General features: G+C 47.1%; 2 protein-coding genes across 4 annotated transcripts in view; one reads left to right on the top strand and one right to left on the bottom strand.

Annotated features, from left to right (window-relative positions):
* RBBP5 (RB binding protein 5, histone lysine methyltransferase complex subunit) overlaps positions 1-20,351 on the top strand; it is a 41,478-nt gene that overhangs the window by 16,485 nt on the left and 4,642 nt on the right. The window lies entirely within an intron of this gene.
* Positions 6,880-20,351, bottom strand: part of CNTN2 (contactin 2) — a 33,611-nt gene continuing 20,139 nt past the window's right edge. For both annotated transcript variants that reach the window (XM_074893955.1, XM_074893956.1), the window contains 15 exons: positions 19,654-19,790; positions 18,984-19,113; positions 17,946-18,096; positions 17,536-17,663; positions 16,991-17,166; positions 16,732-16,852; positions 16,301-16,459; positions 16,009-16,158; positions 15,201-15,271; positions 14,774-15,008; positions 14,226-14,341; positions 13,668-13,854; positions 13,198-13,310; positions 12,941-13,109; positions 6,880-12,209 (listed from right to left, as the gene is read on the bottom strand). In XM_074893955.1, coding sequence (XP_074750056.1) covers positions 12,100-12,209; positions 12,941-13,109; positions 13,198-13,310; positions 13,668-13,854; positions 14,226-14,341; positions 14,774-15,008; positions 15,201-15,271; positions 16,009-16,158; positions 16,301-16,459; positions 16,732-16,852; positions 16,991-17,166; positions 17,536-17,663; positions 17,946-18,096; positions 18,984-19,113; positions 19,654-19,790 — 2,153 coding nt within the window. In that variant the 3' untranslated portion in view covers positions 6,880-12,099. The remainder of the gene's footprint in view (positions 12,210-12,940; positions 13,110-13,197; positions 13,311-13,667; positions 13,855-14,225; positions 14,342-14,773; positions 15,009-15,200; positions 15,272-16,008; positions 16,159-16,300; positions 16,460-16,731; positions 16,853-16,990; positions 17,167-17,535; positions 17,664-17,945; positions 18,097-18,983; positions 19,114-19,653; positions 19,791-20,351) is intronic.

Here is a 20,351-nt window from a genome sequence, read left to right as displayed (position 1 = left end):
AGACAAACACAGATCCCTCCCCAGCCCACCGAGAGGGGCTGGCTGGGTGCTTTGGCATGCTGAGGGCCGTATTTTTGTTATTGTTTGAATGGCCAAACCAAAGAACCAGTGCTAGGCAGGGCCTAAATCAGCCTGTTTTAAGGTTAGTGGGTGCAGCTGATTAGAAATCTAGCTTTGAGGGATGTTGGCTGACCTTGTGCTTCGCAGGCTGTGCCATTGCTGCTTTTTAGGAGACGTTTCTTTACTTTGAGCAACGCGTTGTACGTACCCATCTAGGCAGAGATTTAAGCACGATTTGCTGCAGTTCTCTTCCTTGCTCTGAAGTCCGTCTGGGTTGCAGCATCAGATGTTTGGGGAGGCTCGTGGGCAGATTTCTGTCTATGCACTTCCAGTGTAATCTGTTCCCCTGTGCTCTGGAGTATTTCTAGGACCTCCTGTAAGCTCTCCCTGGAGATATCTTTTCCATTGACCTGGTTAGAAGGGGAGTGGATTGCAAAACAGTCCATTCATACCTGCTAATCTCATGTTTTCTTAATGCAGAATTCCTTTGCCTTCCCAAAGAGCTCCCCTGTAGCTCTACCTCAGAATTAACTGCTCAGAGGCTCAGCAGTATTTCCCTGAATTGGGGAAGGAGATCCATGTAGGTAAGACTCTTAATTGCTTCCACTTTCTGCTGTAGAGATGGGAGATGAAATCACACCTTTGTATCTCAAGTGTGTTTATAAGGTCAGGATGAAAAAAACTTACAGTAAACTCCACATTTTGCATTGGTTTACTGTTAATCTGTCCTGTTGATACATCCATTAGGTTATCTGGCTTCTTTTATCTTAAAACCTATTTCTAATCAACTTGACTAAAACCACAGTGAGCCTCTTCTAAGCAGGGTGATGCACGTTGGCTCAGATTTAACACCACAGCGAGTGAACTCTGCATACAATGAGCCCTCGATTTCTGTCCTGCAAAACTCTTCTTACCCCCAGGAAATTCTCCTCTTTCCACAGCCTGTAAAAAGCAGCAGCATCAGCACCATGACGTGTGTCCCCATGTTTCAGCCTCCCCGGGAGCCTCCTGCCTGCATTCAGCTGTGCCAGAGCTCTCCTGTCCATGGGTGTCTTTGTGGTAGGTGCCTGTAGCGCACATCGCAGCGTGGGCAGAGAGCAGCCACCCTCTTTAATACGTATCAGCAAAAATACAAATGGCTAATGAAAAGTGAAGTAGGCACTTTCCACACACCTGATTTACAGAGCTCTTTTTGCCTACTGAACACGAAGAAATGGGTGATTGAGCTTTGTAAATGAGCCAGCGGTCACAGGAGAGGGGAAGCTGCGTGCTGCTGCCTGCTCTCCTGCCCATTTTGCTGCGTGGGACGAGACCTCCTCCGGCTGCATTTGGGGCAGGCAGTGGGATCCCCTCGGTGCTGAAGAACTCTCTGAATAATGAGAGTAGATAGATGCTTAGTTTGGGAGCTAATGGTTAAAATCAACAAAGAGAAGCTGTCCCATCTGGAAGAGCCTCTCTGCTCTTTGTAATGTAAATACAGGGGCTTGCATCCTGTGGGCAGCTGTGGTTTAGAAATGCAGAAAGATTACATGAAAGGTCCAGGACAATCCATTTTCTGACTACTTAGCTGAGGAGGTCAGAGTGGGAGCCAAGAGGGTCCTTCATCTTTTTATTGTGTCCTCCCTTTTTTTTTCCGAGGGGAGCCAGATGCCCAGAGTAGGAAAGATTAATTTTTTTTTTTTTTTTAATGCTTATTTTAAGATGGAGGGCTGTGATGGACAGTGTGGCTCCAGCTATCAGAAAGGATGGGACTGGGCCTCTTGCAGTTGCTGTTTGAAATGGCATTTCCCTTGTACGCTTTTTGAGTTTTGCAGCAATCGAAAGTGTTGACTGGTGTTTACATCTGCTGGGGGATGGAGGGGGAGGAAGGGAGAGCAGTGTGAGCTGAAGGTCACAAAAAGGGAACAGGGGAGGTAAGAGGTACAGGAAGGTCAGTGAAAGCAGCTGAAGCACGGACCCTTCAACCAGCACTCTCCACATCTCTACATTTCTTTCTGTTTCTTCCAGCAATACACATGTTTTCTTAGTCACTGTCCCTGTTTTTTCCCACCATAAGGGGCTGAATTGCAGAAAAAAGTGTCTCTTTCTGCTCTGGATTGGTAATATGCTGCCTAAACTTCTTTTTCCCCCACTTGGCCAGTTTGTCTGCCTCACCTGGAGGAGAGGATGGCAGGGACTGTGTGCAAACCCTGCGTGCTACCAGTTCCCAGCTGGAGGGGTTTTTGTGGTACAAACTTCTGCTGCCTGCTGATGGTCCTAAGTATTAGGAAGCAATTAGTACTGTACCTACTAAAGCCAGACAGATTGTGTGAGGGAGGAAGTCAATTTGCTAATGGCATTAGCACTTGGAAGGAAGGAGGTAGTAACAGAATGGTGAGGCGTAAGCAGCTGTTTAAATTGCTGTTAGCTACTGAAGCTTATCTAAATTGAATAACTAGATTGTCTTAACTGCTGGAACTTGAGTGGCAGCAAGGAGGAAAACAAACCCCATATGCTGCTTTTGCACCGAGATGGGGCTGGCTGACTCTCCCATCCTCTGCGCAGTGATCTGTGATAGTTGTACTGGTTCCTGCAGTTGCCTGCAGCAGTTCAGGGATCTGCCAGGATACATCGAACCGGGCTGCTCAGGGACTCTTGTGGTGTTGTTCCCCCCTTTCCCGCTCGCTGCTGCTTTTCCTGTCCCTTGGGCTCATTTGTTCAGTGTCTCACTTACCGCAGGCATTCCCTAAGCCTCGCCCAGGATGAAGGAAATAACTAGAAATGCAATAATTTCCTTTAATGACCTTCGGTTTTGTAAAACATCTTTCCTAGTCGGGTATTTCCGAGCGTTTTAGAAAACAGCAGTGACCGCACCAGCAGCGCAGCCCCCATCGGTGGTGCTCAGGCTGATTGCAGGAGGGGTATCTGCATACTCCCATAGAGGTTTTTAAGAGGTAAAGAGTGAAATACTCTGCTTATGGCTAAGAAATGCAGGTGAGTGTGTAACTGCTGGCTGCGTAACGCCCCTCCCTTCCCAAGGACAGCGCCGGATCGCTTCCACACTGTGCTAGGAGATGCTTTGCCAGTCAACGTTTTCCACGTCCACGGAATGATCCTTAGAAAACCAGGGAAATTCAGAGTTCACGCTCCCCTTTTCTACCTGCTGGCTTTCTCCCGCCATTGTGTGGCTACTTATGTTTTGCATGTGTTCTTCTCTGCATTTTTTCCAGGAAACTGCAGCTTTTTGGCAGTCATTTCTGCCACAGAATACTGCATAAATATGTTCATTTGTTGCCTCTCTCTGGCGATGCCGGCTTAGACCTGTGGAACTCGTGTACACAGCAGTGTATTTTTCTAAAGCATGCTGAATACTGTGGGTTTAGTGCATGCATCATCTTAGGCTGAGTACAGAAAATACTGTGGGTTTAGTGCATGCATCCCCTTAGGCTGAGTACAGAAAATACTGTGGGTTTAGTGCATGCATCCCCTTAGGCTGAGTACAGAAAATACTGTGGGTTTAGTGCATGCATCATCTTAGGCTGAGTACAGAAAAGCAAGTTCACTATTACAGCACACTAATCCTAAGCAGGAGTGTTTTAGTTAACTCTAAAATAGCGTCTGCCAAGTCAGATGTAGACCATAATAAGGGTTTTTTTGTGCTTAGTTCTGATGATAGTTAATCTGGTGCCATGATTTAATTTAATCAGAACCTTTAGACCAGAATTACTTAGCAGCATATAAAATAACTCCGCCCTTTGCTTTGACTGTTTTGAGGTTTCTTCTTTAGCAAAAGTTTTGCCTTTGGTGGGGGTCAATAAATCAATATTACTGAAAAGCAACTGAGTGTCAGTAAAGGACAAATTCTTTTTAGGTAGTAAAATAAGGTTTTAGGTGTTTTCAAGCAGTATATGCTGAGTTCTTTTGAAAATCTGGCTTTCATGTTAAGCAGTAGACCCCCAAAATCATAAGACAGAAGTAAATAATAGGAAGATATTATTAAACAAACCCAGCTGAAGCATAGATTTGCACCAAGCTTTTAAGATGCTGTCCCTCTGTGTCCCTGACAATATAAGCGTTGATTTGTTTTGCACCCTGGTGTCCACAGAGCTAAAAAGACCAACTGCTTATTTTTTGAGTAGGAATTTTATGAAAACGCTGGGTCTGAAGCATCTTCAGAGTGGTAAGAACCATCTCTTACATATGTTGGCTTTGAAGACTTACTCACAGAGGTAATTTAGTTGTACCTTGATTTGGTCCCAAAAGGAGAGAAGAAGGATCATTTTCAAGCGGTTCCTCTTGCTTGGAGCACTCTTTATCAGTTTCCCAGGGAGGAAGCAGGCTCTGCTGATGCTGCAAGCCTAGTCTGGCTTCTCTCTGCTCGCCTGCCCCAGGCTTCTGAGTTCATTCCAACCAGCATCTGCCCGTCCCTTGCTTTTCCTGTGTCCCTTACATTTAAAAAGCTGCTCTTGTTTATCTTTCGGAGGCAGAGGGGTGTTTCATTAACCCCTGTCACCAATCCCAGGCTCTTGGTGGAAACTGCCTGCTTCTTCCTGATGCTTTTTCATTTCCAAGGAAGATCTACTTTTATTTATCTCTTTACGTCTGTTCTGTGTGAGGAGGGCCGGATGGGTGCAAATCCTTTGCTTGCCCTTTTGGTATTTGCAAGTAAAGTGACAGTCGTATAGAAAGTGATTAACAAACCCTCTCTGGAAGTGTCCAGGCTGGGGACCCAGCAAGCAGCGTGCGGTGCTGTGTGGGCAGCAAACGTGAGACCCAACAATAGAAGACTTAGGAAGAAGAAATCCTTTAAAATGCCTGTGGAGAAGTAACAAGGTGAATGTTTTCTCAGGTGGGACACAAACCATTAGTTCTGGGGTAGAGTCCTTTGAATTCTTGAAGTGTTTTGATACCAATTTTAAAGGATTTCCTTGGACTGTCTTTTTCTGTGACTTTAAACACAAGAGCAGTAAAGCAATTCAGCCGCCCTCCCCCTCCAGGAAAAACCCCAAACAACTCATAAATTTGAACCTTATGCAGAAATGCTTTAGGTTTCACAAAATGTTACCTATTTCCCCTTGATAATTATGTGTAGAAAAATACCTCTTTTGGGACCAGGCCTGCCAAAATACCACAGCAAAGGCTGTGCTTGTAGTGGCTGCAGCCTTAATGCCTGAAACCTGTGTAGGAGGTTGTTTTTTTTTTTTTCTGGAAACACACCGACATTCCTAGATAAACTGTTTTTTGTTCTTAAATGCAGCTGAGCTCTGGTGGGGTTGTAGTGGTGAGCTGGTCCTGGCTCTCTCTGTGGGACTGATGGGCACAAGCGATGCCTCTGTGCATCCTTCATCCCGTGTCCGTGCAGCACGGCTTGCTGCCAGGCTCTGCTTCCCTTTCTGCTGGGACCTGCCTGTTCGTCAGCGACGATACATTTGTCTCCTTGATTTATATCATGTGCAGCGGCATTTAATGATGGCTCTTGAGAAAGCAGGAGTGCCCTTGTGGGGGATGAACTGGGGAGGGATTCATCTCAGTCTCGGCCGCTCCCTGCTGGTTTCTTTAATGATGCTGCCCTCACCTTTGCAAAGCCCCTTTGCAGCATAAATCCCTGAGCTAATTATGGCCCCGGTGATGAGCGGCCTCGCCTGCAGCTCTTCAGAGCGTGGGGCAGAGGGGCAGGAGCCTGCCTGGGGTCTGAGCCCAGCTGAGCCCGGCGTCTTTGGGCCCTTTGTCGGGTCCGCTTTGCCATCGGCACCCGGAGGCCAGGGGCTGGGCAGTGTTATATGACAATTAAATACACTTGTCACCTCACGCTGTGGGTGGCTGTAGCTTTTGGGAAGAGGAGGAGCAGCTGCTTCCCTCCGTCCTTCCCTCCGTCCTTCCCTCCGTCCTTCCCTCCGTCCCTGGGGGCTCAGAGGGGGTTTTGGGAGCACATCTTGCTCAGTGCCTGAGCCCCCCTGTGCATCCCATGGTCAAGCATGATGTTTCTTTTAGGGGCTATGTGAAAGTGAACGCATCCAGGATGGGCTGAGGGAAAGGGTTTGGGTGAGACTTCCCACAACCCAGTACTGCTGAGCCCAATTTCTTGTCTGTCCACTCTTCGTCACGGCTCAGTCTGGGTTCAGCTTAACTCCAGTGGAGACCCTCGGGCCTGTACCGTGTACAGTCGCTCTACCTGATCCCGTGACATCCTTCCCAAAGGTAGAAGGAAGCTAGTAGATTTTTTAAGGCCAGAAGGAATGACTGTGATAAATTAAGCTGACGTAGCAGAGATGAGGTGATTTCATGCAGTGCTTCCTGCAATGAAGGAAATTATTTTCTGTAATGTAAGTGAACCTTTACAAGCCCGCTAGCTTGTGGCTGATCTAGTGGATATCTTTCCTGGAAGACTTCCAGTCTTGGTTTAAAGGTTGTGATTGATGATGAAGCTTTTTGGCAAGCTATTCCAACAATCAGTTACCCTTTCTGCTAATAAGGTGCATGCGATTTTTGACTTTGAGTTTTCCAGCATTACTTCCCAGCCATTGGAATACCAGCCAGAGGGAGCACATTGCATTAACATCTCTAACCAGACCCTCAACACCTGCAATTCCTTGCTCCGTGGACAGTCTCTCCTCTTTTCATTAGTTATCACTGTCATGGGATAGAATTTGAGTTTACTATATCTTAATTGATTTAACTTTTCTGAGGGGTCCAGTTCTGTGTGGATGGGGTCTCACTGGGCTCCTTGTTTGTATTAGTACACACAATTGACAGGAAAAATACAGTCCTGGGCCAGCGGGACTCCTGAGCAAGGTACTAATTGCATTTAAATCTGGACAAAAGTACTCCAGACTCCAGTAGTTGTCTAAAGTCTCTGAAGATCTTTATTTATGAACTGCGTGCTACTGTAGCCAATAAATAACCGTAATTACAGTAAGTACAGTATGCTTACAATGTTTGCCATTTGGTTTTCTTAAAAAAATAGTGTACAAGAAAGTTACCAAGAAGAAAATTGCCCTGTTTGTGTGTAGTGAAGCTAGATTAAAATATTCACAGCAGAGGGTTTCTGTGGATGGGGGATTGCTTGGCAGGTTTAGAGCAGATGGGATGCAGACCCCCCAGGCATTAGCTGAATGCGATGCCTGCGTTATCCAGCTGATTCCTTGGGCAAAGATCTGAATTTCTCCCATTCAGGGCACAACACTTCATCTGTCCTGCTGCGAGTGGGAGCTGTTCCGATTCAAACTCTTACAGCTGAGTGTTGAATTTAGCCCAGACAACCTAAAACCAGAAGCGCAATCTTCAGTCTGTAAATTCAGCGGTATCAGGTAGAAGGTTATTTTATGTTAAATATCAGTAAATCAGAACTGTAAAGCTTCTCTCATTTGGGAGTCCCAAAGCATTTCACCCTTGTTGTATACTCCTTACAGCACCCTTGTCAGGTTGGTTTTTACTACTGACAAGTAATATGGACCCTGTGAAATTAGATGACTTCCCTTAGTGAGCCATTACAGTGCTGAGAACAAAAACCACGGCACTTAACTCATCACTCCAAGTTAATCTCTAAAGCAAATGCTCAGAGCAATTAAATGTGGGGGATTCTTAATGAGACAGGAAATTGATTTGCAACTTAATGCACTAGTGTAAAGCCAGTAAACTCTGTTAAGATGTTGAAATCTAAGTTTTCTCCCCTGGCCCCTGGCACCTTTCTTTTTAATCCCTGTGCTTCATTTTAGGAAGCTCCAAGTGGCTTCACAGAAGGTTTATCCCACAATTTTTCTCATGTTGGTGGCTCTTGCTAGGCTTTATATGTAGATTTTTTTTTATAGCCTCGATAAAGTTTAATTAGGTACAAATGCTGCCTTTGCATGTGCAACTCCTTTTCTGTGGGTCACCTAACCCTGTGATAAATAAAATGTCAGAACAGGCTGCCTAAGACAAGGCAGTCTGTGTGTGAACGTGGCTTGTGTCTACACACAGAAACCGACCTGTCTTGTTTGGGGCGGGGTTTAGCCTGTAATAGTCTGGGCTTGAACTTGGCCTTTCTCACCTACCAGTGTTGCAGGTGGAAAATCTTCTCTGTCCCCCTCCCTTCCCAGTGTGCCCTGTCCTTCACTCAGGGTGGTTCCCTGTGCTTTACCTGCAGTGTTTTATAACGTGACACTGTCTTTTTCACTCTGCAACTTTGGACTATCAACAAATTCCCCCAGAATTTCAGAAAAATCTGTGAGGAAAAGGCTGCCTGTTTACTGTGTGCGTTTTTCAGAGTTTCTTTATGCTAACACTCAGGAAACATTGATGTCAGCTGAGCTGTGGCTGGCGGAGTTAGGTGAGGACTAGGTAGCAGAGACAGCACGGGTACAAGGACAGGTTTGCCACACTGGACTCGGGCAGCGACTGCTCAGCCTGTGCTGCCGCGGCTGCGTGGCTCTTGGTGCCCGAGCCAGGGAGTTGGAGTCAGCTCTGATACCCTGCGTGAGCTGCAGTGATGCCTTTGACAGCGCTGTGATACTCAGATACTCTCAAACTGCAAAAAACTTGCAAATACACAATGACCTGCTTGTGCCTCACTTTTCAGGAAGGGAAACTGAGGCAGCGAGTGGTGAAATAATCACTTGGAGCCGTAGATGAAGTCAGTGTCAGAGCTGGGATTAGAGCAAGTGATTGTAAGGCCGTTGTGGTTGTCACCAAATCGTACCATCCTTAAAATGTTGCAAAAGTTCAGCGGGGTTTTGGTTTAAAATGCATACTGGTGAAACTGTATGTACTGATGATTTACCTTTTCAAAAAAGAGGTGTAGCTTCAATTCAGATTGAAGACATTTAACTTTCAAGGGGTCTGCTTGTCATGTGAAAATACTACCCCATCAGTTTTACAAATTAGAATATATTCAGCCCATGTGCAACGCAGAGCAGTGCAAACTGGAACACTTGAAATCCAACTCATGTAGTTTTTCGCTTGTTATATAAAATGTGCCTGTGATCTAGTTTAACAAAGAAATGTATGGAGAATGTATTAACCTTCCCAGGGAAACGTTGCAGGCGGCTGCTATTTAAAAACCAGTGTCACTGCAGCATTTAGATCCTGTTTGCACCATGCTATAAAGCATCTTGCTTTCCAACACTGTAAAGTTCAGTAAAACAGAGCCACCAGTGTTGCCAGACACATTTGGAAGCATTTGTTGAGACCAAGTTTCTGCAAGAGACGTTGCACAGCCTGTGTGGTCAGACCTAGGCTGATGCTGAGCCTCAGCCCTTGGATTTCACGGGGTTACCTTGCTTTGTGAGAGTTCATCCAACATGTGGTCCGTCAAAGCTTGTTCTTCAGTCCTGGAGGTGTCTGGTGTGCACTTTTTGAAGGGAATTAGCTGTGTTCATGGACATGCAGGTGTAGCAGCCCCTCGGGAGAGCTGGCGTTTCGACTGCCCCGGGTGGGGCTGGTAACGCACGATGGGGTGAACACAGCTGGCCTCACGCGGAGCCTGTGCCTGAAGCCAGGATGAACCTGACTGCGGGTGGGCTGTGCAGCGAAGCAGCTCCCTCCCACTCAGCGATTCCTCCCGAGGAGTGCAGCAGACTTCTTCAGTAGGAGCCATTTCCATTCTGGTCCCCCCCTGCCCAGTGCTGGCTGCTCGACAGGATCGGACCCGGGGTGCCTCCAGCATCTGCAGCTCCGTTCGGTGAAGACTCCTTGGCCATGTCATTTAACCTTGCTGCTTTTGTTTGCTCCTCTGCTGAATCAGGCCCAGGCTTCTGCAGGGCTGCAGTGAGCATCCTCTAGCAGTGCTCAGAAGCTCCATAGGTCCAGTTAGTTTATGCCTCCTAAATATTTTCATTATGGCTACTGCTAGTTCTGCATATCAATCAGGTAACTGTTGCCTAAGCCCTAATTTGCTTTGCTTTTGAGCTAACACTGAATTCCTAATTTGCCTTTCATTCCATCTTTTGTGGGAGAAAGGTTAAAGGCCCAACAAGATGGAGGTGATAATAAAAATGCTGAATTAACAACATAAAATATTTTGCCAAACAAAGCTTCCAAACATCAATAAAAATATTTAAGAATATTCAAGAACGTAAATCATACAAAAATATAATTTATATTTAGCTGTTGTCCTTCTGAAAGAAGTGTTTCAGCCTGCTCAAGGGACCGAGGGGGTAATTCATGGAGAGCTGCAGAGGGACCTGGAGGAAGCTCAGGACGGGCTCTGGGGGTGCTGGGTCCCCGCCTTTGCTGCCTGCCTCAGGCTGCCAGGTATCAGTGGGAGCTGTTGTCTTTTTTTCCACTTTATCCCAGGTGTTATTTGTAATGGGAACAGTGAGGTACCCTTTCTTTTTGCTACAGCTATGCTCTAAATGTTTAGACTCTTTCAGTAAGTTTATTTTTCTTTGTCTGTTTCTTAAACTTTCCTCTTGTTTGCTAAACACATCGCAGCCCTTCTTCCTCAGCCAGAGCCTTGCTGTTTGCATCGTGCATTGTGAACCTACCGCTGTATTTACCTTCTTGCTTCCAGGGCAGGCCAGATGCTAAAATATATGTGATGAGATATATACAATAGGCATAACTCTGGGAGACCAGGGATTTACGCACGTAATCTCTCAAATGCTCACTAAGGCCTAGGACACGGGAGTTTTAAAATGATTAGCAAGAGCAAGGAATTGGCATCTCATGTAGAAACTGCACGTCAGTCCCTTGCCATCGCACAGTCCTGCAAGCGTAGCCCTTTGTCAGGTAATTCTGGAGCTGAGATTGCTCTTGTCTGCTGGGAAGGAGGAAGGTGCAGCCACGTAAAGGTCCCTAAAAGCGCGCTTGGGCTCTAATGGGCCAGCAACGTAAATCAGCTTCTTAACTTTGGGCAATTGCTTTACTGGGAGACAGAAAGATTTTAATATGCAACATCTATTCCCAACCATTTTAGTTCATGGTGCACCTCAACATCCCTGTACGTCTTTGGGGTATCAGCCCTCCCATTTACACTAGCTGTATGAGCCTTGGACCCGAAAACCAGGCTGACTTATTGACCGGATCTCAATCGTTGCAGTCCCAGGCTGAGACTGGTATTTTGGCTGGATGGAACCGTTTGTGTAGGGTGATGAATCTGAGTCCAGATTTTCCTTGCTGCCCCAGTGATGGCTTCCTTGAGTCCCCAGTTCTTGGTTAAATTATGTAATATTCCTTTTTCTTCCTCCTTTTAAGACCCTCTCTCTGTTGAAATTGGATATGTTGACATCTCCCTTATTAGGGAGAACTGCCTCTCCGAATTAGCAGATGCTGGAAAGGTATTTCCTTTTCTCTTACCCCTTCTCCTCCCCAAACAAAAAAGAAAGAAGCAAACAGTATAGCAAAAACACCCCAAAAGCACGTGGGATATGGATAACATTGAACGTTGCACCTCACAGCATAACAGTTGATACAAACAATAGGCTGGGGTTGCAAGTTACACCAGTGTCATAAAAAAAGCTTTTCACAATCTAAACTCTGTGTTTACTGATCTTCAGGATGGGGTAGAGATCAGTCTCTCTTGTGGCTTTATCTCCTTGGGCTGGTTGCTGCAGAATTTGGCTCATATTATGGGGTGGGGGTGGAAATAATCCTGTCCCATAATTCATTAGAGATGGCTGTGACTAGGATTGGTATGGAACATGCTGATCAATGTGAAATCCTCAGTCCCCGTCCGCCCCTTACCCCCCCCAAAATTCACTGTACATATTTAAAAAAAAAAAAATTCAAATTTAGCAGTCTGGTTATTTTAGTACATGGCTTCATAAGGCAGAAAACCTACGGGATACAGTGTGTGGGGCAGTTGGCTGTCAGAATTCATGTAGAATTCTTCTTCGTTTTACTTGTTTCTTTAAAAAAATTTTAATCAGTTAAAGACCCATGTCTTGTATGAAAGCTTATATCCTTCCAAAACAAACAAAAAAAAAGCTGTTTCTTTCTTCCTCCCTTAAAATGATGTTGTCAAATCCTTTCTCCGAGAGCTGCTGTGATACAAACTTGGAAGTTGCAGCAGCCGAGTATTGAGTAGTTCCCACTGGCTTGGGAGGAAGCGTGTCCGGGAGTCCTCTGCTGCACTGGCCGTCGTCAGAGCTCCAGGTAGCTGATCAGGGCCACCATTACCAGAGAGTTAGTTGTGATAATGACAGCGTGTGGCACTGGCCTCGTCACAGAGTCTTCCACCATCATACTTGTCCCTGAAAGAAAGGGAACAGGGAAGGAGCAGCTGTCGTGGTGCACAGACACAACTGGATGTCTTGAGGAAAGAGTTGGGAGGGTTGGTAAAATGTTAGTTCTGGGGTTCTCCGTGCTCGTATTGTGATTGTCACTGATGAACCTCTCAGGAACACTTGTATTGGAAACAAGAATGTGGAGGTGGACCCTGAGTACTTACCCCCTGAATCAAGGGAACCTGCTGGAGTTGGGGTCAGGCCCCACAAGCAGAGTCAGGATTTCACTCTTAGTGAATCTAAGTTGGGCTTGTGTGGGGCCTCGAGGGCTTTAGCTGCAAGTAGTAAAGCTGGATTCAGACTAGACTGAGAGGTTGCTCAGAGTCTGGGGGGAGTTAGCTGATGGAGGGCTGGAGAGGGAAACATCAGAAGTTCCTCTGAGTGAACAGCACAAGGGAGCCAAAGACCAATTCAAGAGTCTCAACCTAAAAACACTGGGGTAGGATGTTCCCCTGTGTTCCTGGGAGGGAGAGTGGGATTTTAAAACATAATAGCATTTTTGTTATGCTGTGCTATGGCCAGGTAGGGGAGGAGGCAAGACTAAGTCATTACTTCTCAAAGAACAGTGGCAGCCAATGACAGGCAAGAAGTGCTGCAGATTAACTCCTCTCTCTGAGCTCGTTTTCCAGCGGTCTGTGAAGCGCCCTGTAAATGAGTGTCTGTGCATGGAGTGTGTGCAGCCAGAGGAGCGTACGTACCACTATTTCGGAGGATGTGAACTTCTGCTGGGATTCCATCTCCCCCAGGGCCTGTCACCCTGATCTGTACAAAGGCGTGAGTGAAGTCTTCGGGGACGGGGATGTCAATCCGGCTCTTGCTGGCCAGGTATAGGGTGGGAGCAGAGTGGGAATCCTGCCTGTAAAGCATCTGTTGGAAGAGGAAAGGTTGAGTTTACGGTGACTGTGGTTTCCTTAGGGTCACCTATAAGAGAAGGCCAGCTGCATGCTGCCTGTACCTTGTACCCCGTAACTGCAGACTCATCTGCCTTCGCCACCACTGGGTCCCACTTGATGCTGACTGTAGACCCAGAAAAAGTCCAGGAGATGTTGCCAGGCGGCCTCGTTGGTGCTAAGAGATACAAAACAAGACAGAGATTCCTTAAGTCAGGGACTGATGAGAAGGTTGAGCTGGTTACAACTGTCTCCTGAGACCCTATGACTACAGGGCTGATGGCACCACTATGGTTGGTTTAAAGGGAAGTGTCCCAGCAAACATTACTCTGAGCACAGATCTTCTCAGAGAAGTGATACACAGACCACAGGACTGATCTGAGGAAATTCAGGGAACTGTTTTATGGCCTACTGAAAATGGCGTGAGAGCACCAAGATGAAAAAGCTAATCAGCTGATCACTGGGGATCCTCTGGAAGAAGCAGCAACCCCAGCGAGTACAACGTGCCAAACGGAGGTGGTCAGGGCTCACTCACGTGGTTTTGTTGTTGTGACGTTGGTGGAGGGACTGGGGGGGCCGGTTCCAGCCCGGTTGTAAGCTCTGACTGACACGTGGTATTTCGTGTTGGGGTTTAGGCCTGTTACATGAGCTGATGTGACCAGCCCTGCTGTTCTCACTCTGTCAGCTGCCTCCTCTTTATCACCATCCTTCCAGTACCGGATCTGAATAGAAAAGGATATCAAGGGGTTAGTAGGGATAGAGGCATCTCCAGATACCAGACTCAGTCCAACCACAGCCAGCGCTGGAGACCCTTTGGTATTTGTTTCTGTGCATTTTGCTTAGCATGTGCCTGGGAATACGGTTATGGCCTGTGTGGAAAGGCAAGTGGAAGAAGAAAGGAGGCTTATCTCTTACTAATCTCTCTTGTGAGCAGTAGTACCGGCCCTATTAGAGCCTCGTGCTGTCCATTAATTATCCTCCATCTTTAGAAAGAAAATGCTGTTTTCTTTCACCTCACTTAGCCTGGGGAAGTTTTCTTTGCTGGGCTCTCCGATCTTGGTTTCAGTGTCTCATTCCCATGGCAGGCTCGTACCTCGTAGCCCAGAAGCACTCCAGTCATGTCTCCCTGCTCAACGGGCTCCCAGGACACATCCATTTCTGAGGACAGGACAGCCTTGGCCATAACTCTGAAAGGAGCAACTTTCGGCTCTGAAAAAGACAACAAAAGGGAATAAAATCCTTTTCCTAGCTCTGGGCAGCATAATCACCATACTGAAACGAAGGGCTCTCCTGCAGCACCATTACTGTGCAGCCAGACAGCTGGTATTATGTGTACAGAGCAAAGCAAGAGGAAGGGATTTAGGGACTTAATAGGACAAGCAGGGCCACAGCTGTGTGCTCTGAGGATCTGTGTCTGCTCTGAAGCTCTGCGTGTACAGTCACGGCTGGGCTTAGGGGAACGTCTATCTGTGTGTTTGAAGTAGAAGATAAATGTTATGCTGAAATCACTGTCAGCTGTTCTTTGAGTAAAAGAAACCTCTCCTATTGTTGAGCTCCCAGACAGACACCTCTCCGCAGGGAGCTGGTTGAGGACACGTTGGTTGGTTGGACAAAGCAAAGTCTCTGCAGTCCCTCTTTTACCTTCTTCTGCAGAGTACACGATGGCAGTGAGGCTCTCTGGTCCCTCTCCTTTCCTGTTATACGCTTTGATCTTCACTTCAAAGGGGGTGTAGGGACCGATGCTCTCGTTGCGGTAGACATAGTGCAGCGATTCTGCGTGCGGCACCCTTGCTGTCAGCCACCCCTGGGTGCCTTTCTTGCGAAACGACAGGATGTAGCCAAAGCCATCTCCGTTCTGATAGTCCCGCAGCGTCGGCTGTGAGGGGGGTGGAAAGAGAGAGGAGCCTTGGTCCCTTCAAATGAGCGAGACTTTGGACTAAGCACAGCGTTTGGCTCAACCGCGTGTCAAAATTGTAATCGCAGCGCTGATTTCCCAAAAGAACTGGCACGTGCTCCTCCCCTTGGCCCTCTCCCAACATCCACGGCTGGTGCCATGCTGCTGACTTACCGTCCAGTTGATGATCAGCTCGTTGGGAGCCCCTCCACCTCCGCTGAGCCCAGATGGTGCCACAGTAGGTGCTGTCGGGTCCCCAAACAAAAGCAGACAGTGCAGGTTGCGTTAAGGAAACAATAGTGATGAAGATGAGCACAGACGCTGCGCGGTCTGCGCGTAGCCAGGCTTTGTCAGCTCGTATGAAAGTGCTTGTCTTTATATTTTCACCCATGAGTGTTTCAGATGTTTGTGAAAATCAGGTCTAGAATACTGGGTAGTGCCTGACAAGTTATTTGGAGGCAGCATGTCTCTGAGGGAACAAGACTCAAGCTCAAAAGCAGGGATACGGAGGAGAGCTTTTATTAGAAAGGACTTAACATTCATTCGGGATGTTGAGAGCAGTTCTCCTGCTGTTCTTACATCCCTTCTGCTTGCACGTTCAAGCAGCAGAAGATAGAATGAACATTTACAGCCATTTGCTGGGAAATTTACCTTGTCTTTGCAGAGTTATACTCTGTGATATAGTAGGGCTCTTTCCCCTTTCTAAGCATTACTGCCCAGGAAGTACAGGATTTGAAGGTAGGATTTATAATGGTTTAATATATCGTATCTAACGCTGGTGAAGTTAGCTGCCAGCTCTGGTACTGCCTTGTCTTTGACGTTTAAATGGGCAAAAAGGCAGAAAATTTTGTGATGGCATCACCTCTAGGAGCACTCAAGGAGGTGACTAATTGGCCCCAGGCATGGTGTGAACCAGCCTTCCCGCTCCAGCATGTAGGGACAGGTACCTCTGATTCCCCTTTCTGCCTCTATCTGCACCTACCTGCTTCTTTGGTGCGGATTTTGCTGGAGGGTAAACTTGGCTCCCCAACTCCCAGAATGTTACTTGCTAAGACCCGAAACTCGTAATCCATCCAGGGAATGAGGTTCACCACCTGGGCCGTCTCTGCGTTGCCTTCAATATTTACAGGATCTATATAATCCAGTAACATGAGAGGAGAATAAACAGAGTGAGTGGCAGCCAGCGTACGAGCACAGAGCAAGAACTTGTCAGGGAACTGGTGCCCCGCAGCCAACACAGGCCATGCCACCGCCGCTGCCCTCAAGACACTTACTGGTGCGCATTTGCTTCCATTTGGGGGAGAGGAGGGTCCGTGCCTCGATGATGTACCTGGCTATAGGGCTGTGGTTATCAAAGCCACGGCTCCAGCTCAGCTGGACGGTGGTGTCACTGATGTCTCTCACCACGACACCCCCAGGGGGCCCTGGAGGTCCTGGGATGGTGGGAGACAGATAGACATGTTACTGAGATGAAAGATGTGGAGGCTTATTGCTCTTTATATTGTGCAAGTCGTAAATTAAAATCAGGCCTTTCTCTTCTGGAAGCTGGAAGCCTCACCTCCAAGTTCGGCCTCCAGAAAAGCTCACCCAGTTCAAATGTGAGATGTGAGGGGGTTGCAAGGGAGGAGCGAGCTTATCCCTTGCAAGGACCATGCTGTTACTTCGCGCTTGTAAGGAGCAGGTGACTTTATGGGATAGAAATTACCTCTGACAGTCAGCGTGGCTGACTCCGAAGCACTGTCCACAACTGTCTGGGCTGTACACGTGTACCGCCCCGAGTGCTTCAGCTGGGTGTTGAAGATGCTGAGGTCTCCGATAGCTTCCTTCTGTGTGGGGAAGAGAAAAGACACCAGGGAGAGCATTTGACCACGCCTGATCACAATCTAGCATTCAACATCCACACAAAGAAGCTGGTACTAGTTTTCTGTCCTGTTTGATGGTACAGAACTGCCCTTTCTACTCACCACACTGGCTCGCCGGTAGTGCCCCTCAGACTTGTCAAAGTCAATGGGGAAATCATCTAGCGACCAGGTGAAGGTTAGGTCCATAGTTGGATCGTGGGACGCGTGACATTGGAGAGTCAGGTTTTCACCTACGTTGATATCAGCACTAGATGGTGCCAACGTGATTTTGGTGGCATCTGCAGAGAAAGAGCAGGGAGGGCTGTTAGCTGCAAACGTCCATGTACCAGATATAGATGAATGCTGCAGAGCATTCAAACCAACTAACACTTTCCAATTTGCCATCCCTCTAACAGCTGTAGTTTCACAGGAGGAAGATGGGGGATTACAGTCGTTAGAAAATGGAAATGCTTTTCTCAAGGACCCCTTGTTGGTAGGTATGATGTGGTGGGTCAGGCAGAAGGTTTGCTGCTCCACAGGCTGGATTATCTTTGATTCCCTGAGTGTTGTATTGATTTTGAGGAGTATAAGAAGAGGAGAAATATCACATCATGGCATTCTTACACATTTCTTGCTCGATTGACCCAAATCAAGGCAAACATCTCTACCTCGAACAGAGAGGATTCCAGTACTGTTGGCTTTGCCCATGAAATTCTCAGCAAAGCAGGTATACTTTCCCTCATCAGATTTGCTGATATTCTGGAGGATCAAGGTGCCATCTGTGGTAATAGTCACCCTAGAAAGGAAGCAGAACCATACAAGAGGAAGGTTAAAATGTCTGTTCACTGTACACCTGACAACTTCCAGCACTTGCTGATTTTAGAGAAATTGGTGATAAAAACAGGACTGCAAAATATTATGTAGGAGTTTTCTAAAGAAGAAACCAGGAGGAATAACAAAGTGCTTATGTTCAGGGATGTAGCAGCACACTTGGGTCATCAAGTCCAGTCTTCTGGCAAGAAAAAAAACCATGATTTTAGCTATGGTTTCTAGGTAGAAGCTGACTCTGTGCTGCTACCTGCTACTGTTGATCAGAAGTTCAGTCCCTTTGGTCCAGAGCACAGTGGCTTTTGGTGCTGCTCTTGGTTGGCATGGGATGATGACCTTCCCACTTCGGGCTGCAGGTATCAGTCGCTTCACTGGGTTTAGTCTAAAATCTGGTGCTAAGGCTACAGGGGAGAAAAAGAGGATTAAGAAATGATTAGAAAACCCTGCTATGTGAGCATTTAAACTGCCATGTAACTAGGTATTGATTTGTTGTTAGATGACTGGGTAACAGGAGCATGGCAATATCTGGTGAGCAAGATGAAGGAGTGATTCCTCTGCTGCCGGGTGGTTTCTAACGCCTGCCGGGGCAGGTGTTATGTGACACACGTGTCGTATGTAGCAATGGGATATGACCCTAACAAGTGCAAGGTCTTTGAGAGACACAAGAACAGCTGCTTTTGAAAATGTAGAGGATATTCTCTTCAATATCCTGGCCAAAGTCACCAAAGCAGACATCCAGCTTGCCTAGAACTCCTCCTGGAATTGCAGAGTTTGAATTGGGTTTTATCTGTTGCCCTCATGCATTGCCATGTGTTAATGTTGAACAGTTGATGCTTAGGGCCTTTAATTTATCTCTGGCATCTACTGACCACGAGGAGATAAGCTTTTAGACTAATGTGGAACAAGTCTGGCATCAGTCCAGTTCCAGTCACCATCCATCAAAGCAGGCTGAATGGATACTGAACTCTTTTTCGACCTTTTTCCTCCAAAAAAGAGGAGGGCAGTGTAGTGGAAGAGAGCTTGTAGTGCTGCTGCTGGCTGTCCTGTACACTTTCTAGCTAAACAGATGTCCTTGTTCTCTTTCAGCATTACTGAATTTACACAAGATTTAAATTTTAATGGGTTGTAGAGTGTCTTGTTGAACCAGCAACTATATTTCAATGGTGAGTGAAGCAGTTTTTGTCTGCTCTTATCTTACTCTGAGATCGCAAGCATAGGATATTAGGAAGAGATCTAAAATGCTTCAGTGTCCCATTGAAACCCAGAGCACTGGGAAATGAGAAATTACCTTGCACTGTTAATTCAGCACTTGCATATACTGTGCCATGCTTGTTCTCAGCCACACACTGATACATGCCAGAGTCCTCCAGGACTAGCTTGGAAAATCTCAGCTCTCCACCGCTCACTTCGATGCGGTTCTGTGCAAACAAGAGGATGAACCCATTAGATGAGAAAAACAAAAATGGAACTCAAGCCTGGTGTGTTCAGGGTTGAGTTTCATTACAGACTCTTATGCCATTTGGAAGCCAGCCTGGTTTTCCGTGGGAGAAAACACAGGACATTTTTTTTTGCCGTCTGTCCGGTCACTACCCCACATGGCTGTGCTCCGTTTGCTGAGACTTGTGAGTGCCTGAGCAGCAACGTGCAGGTCATACAGAGACAGGTACAAGGTGCTATTTATCCGCCTTGATAACTGGCTATGAGTTCCTGTAGTTGCATGAAGCAATGGCTGGGATGGCAGTGACAGGAGAAGGAACTTGCTGTCGGTAAGGACTGTGGCATTGCTTTGCAGCCTCATGGGGGCACATGGAATAGGGATGCGGGGTGATAAATCGGGGTTGAGATGCATTTGCAGCGAGGCAGTAGAGGGTCTTAAGTCTGGAGTAGCAGGTTCAGTACTGCAAGTTCTGGTGTGCACTGGCTGAGCTGCTGTCGCGGTCAGGCCTGTGCGGCGGTACCTGGGAGCTCAGGGGCTGCCCGTCCCGGAGCCATCGCACCGCGGGCCTGGGTTTGCCAGCGGCCGCGCAGCTCCAGCGCAGGTCGGACCCGATGTCGGCTTCCGTGTCCGCGATCACCTCCAGCCACTCCGGCTGAGCTGCAAAGGAGCAAGAGAGGTGGCAGAGCCAAGATCAGATCAGAGGTTTGTTGTGCCAGGCAGGCAGAAGGATGCTCATTGTGTCATCTCTGCTGGCAGATTTATTTATCACAGTGTGTTTCACCATAGTAACAGCCTTCGCCTTTTGTGCAGTGATGCAAGGCCGAGTCCTCTGTGGGTCTGGCTGCAGCTGTGCACGTGGACTGCACAAAATTACAGCAGAATCCAGATCTGAGGAGGAACACTGTGGTTTCTCTTCTTGAGTAAACGCAGTCATTCCTGAACTTCAGGAAAGACTGGATTCAGACTACGATAACCAGGTTAAGTTTTGTAACTTGACTAGATCTGATTAATAGCTCCAAGCATTAACCCTTGTGGGAAGTATGTCAGGCTTGGAAAGGAGTTTGATTTTTACCACTATGCTCCCTTCCCTGGTTACCTCATTTTTGCTAGAATTATTTTAGAGCAAGTTAGAAAGTTTCTCTCTACTTGCCATAACCTAAATGTATCCACTGAAGAAAGGTATCAGTGATCTCTGCAGGTCTTTGTTAGGGCTTTGCA

The sequence above is a fragment of the Strix uralensis genome, chromosome 24 (assembly GCF_047716275.1).
Source record: "Strix uralensis isolate ZFMK-TIS-50842 chromosome 24, bStrUra1, whole genome shotgun sequence".
Taxonomy (NCBI): Eukaryota; Metazoa; Chordata; class Aves; order Strigiformes; family Strigidae; genus Strix; species Strix uralensis.
The sequence above is the reverse complement of the archived record's forward strand: the minus strand, read 5'-3'. Positions and strand labels throughout refer to the sequence as shown.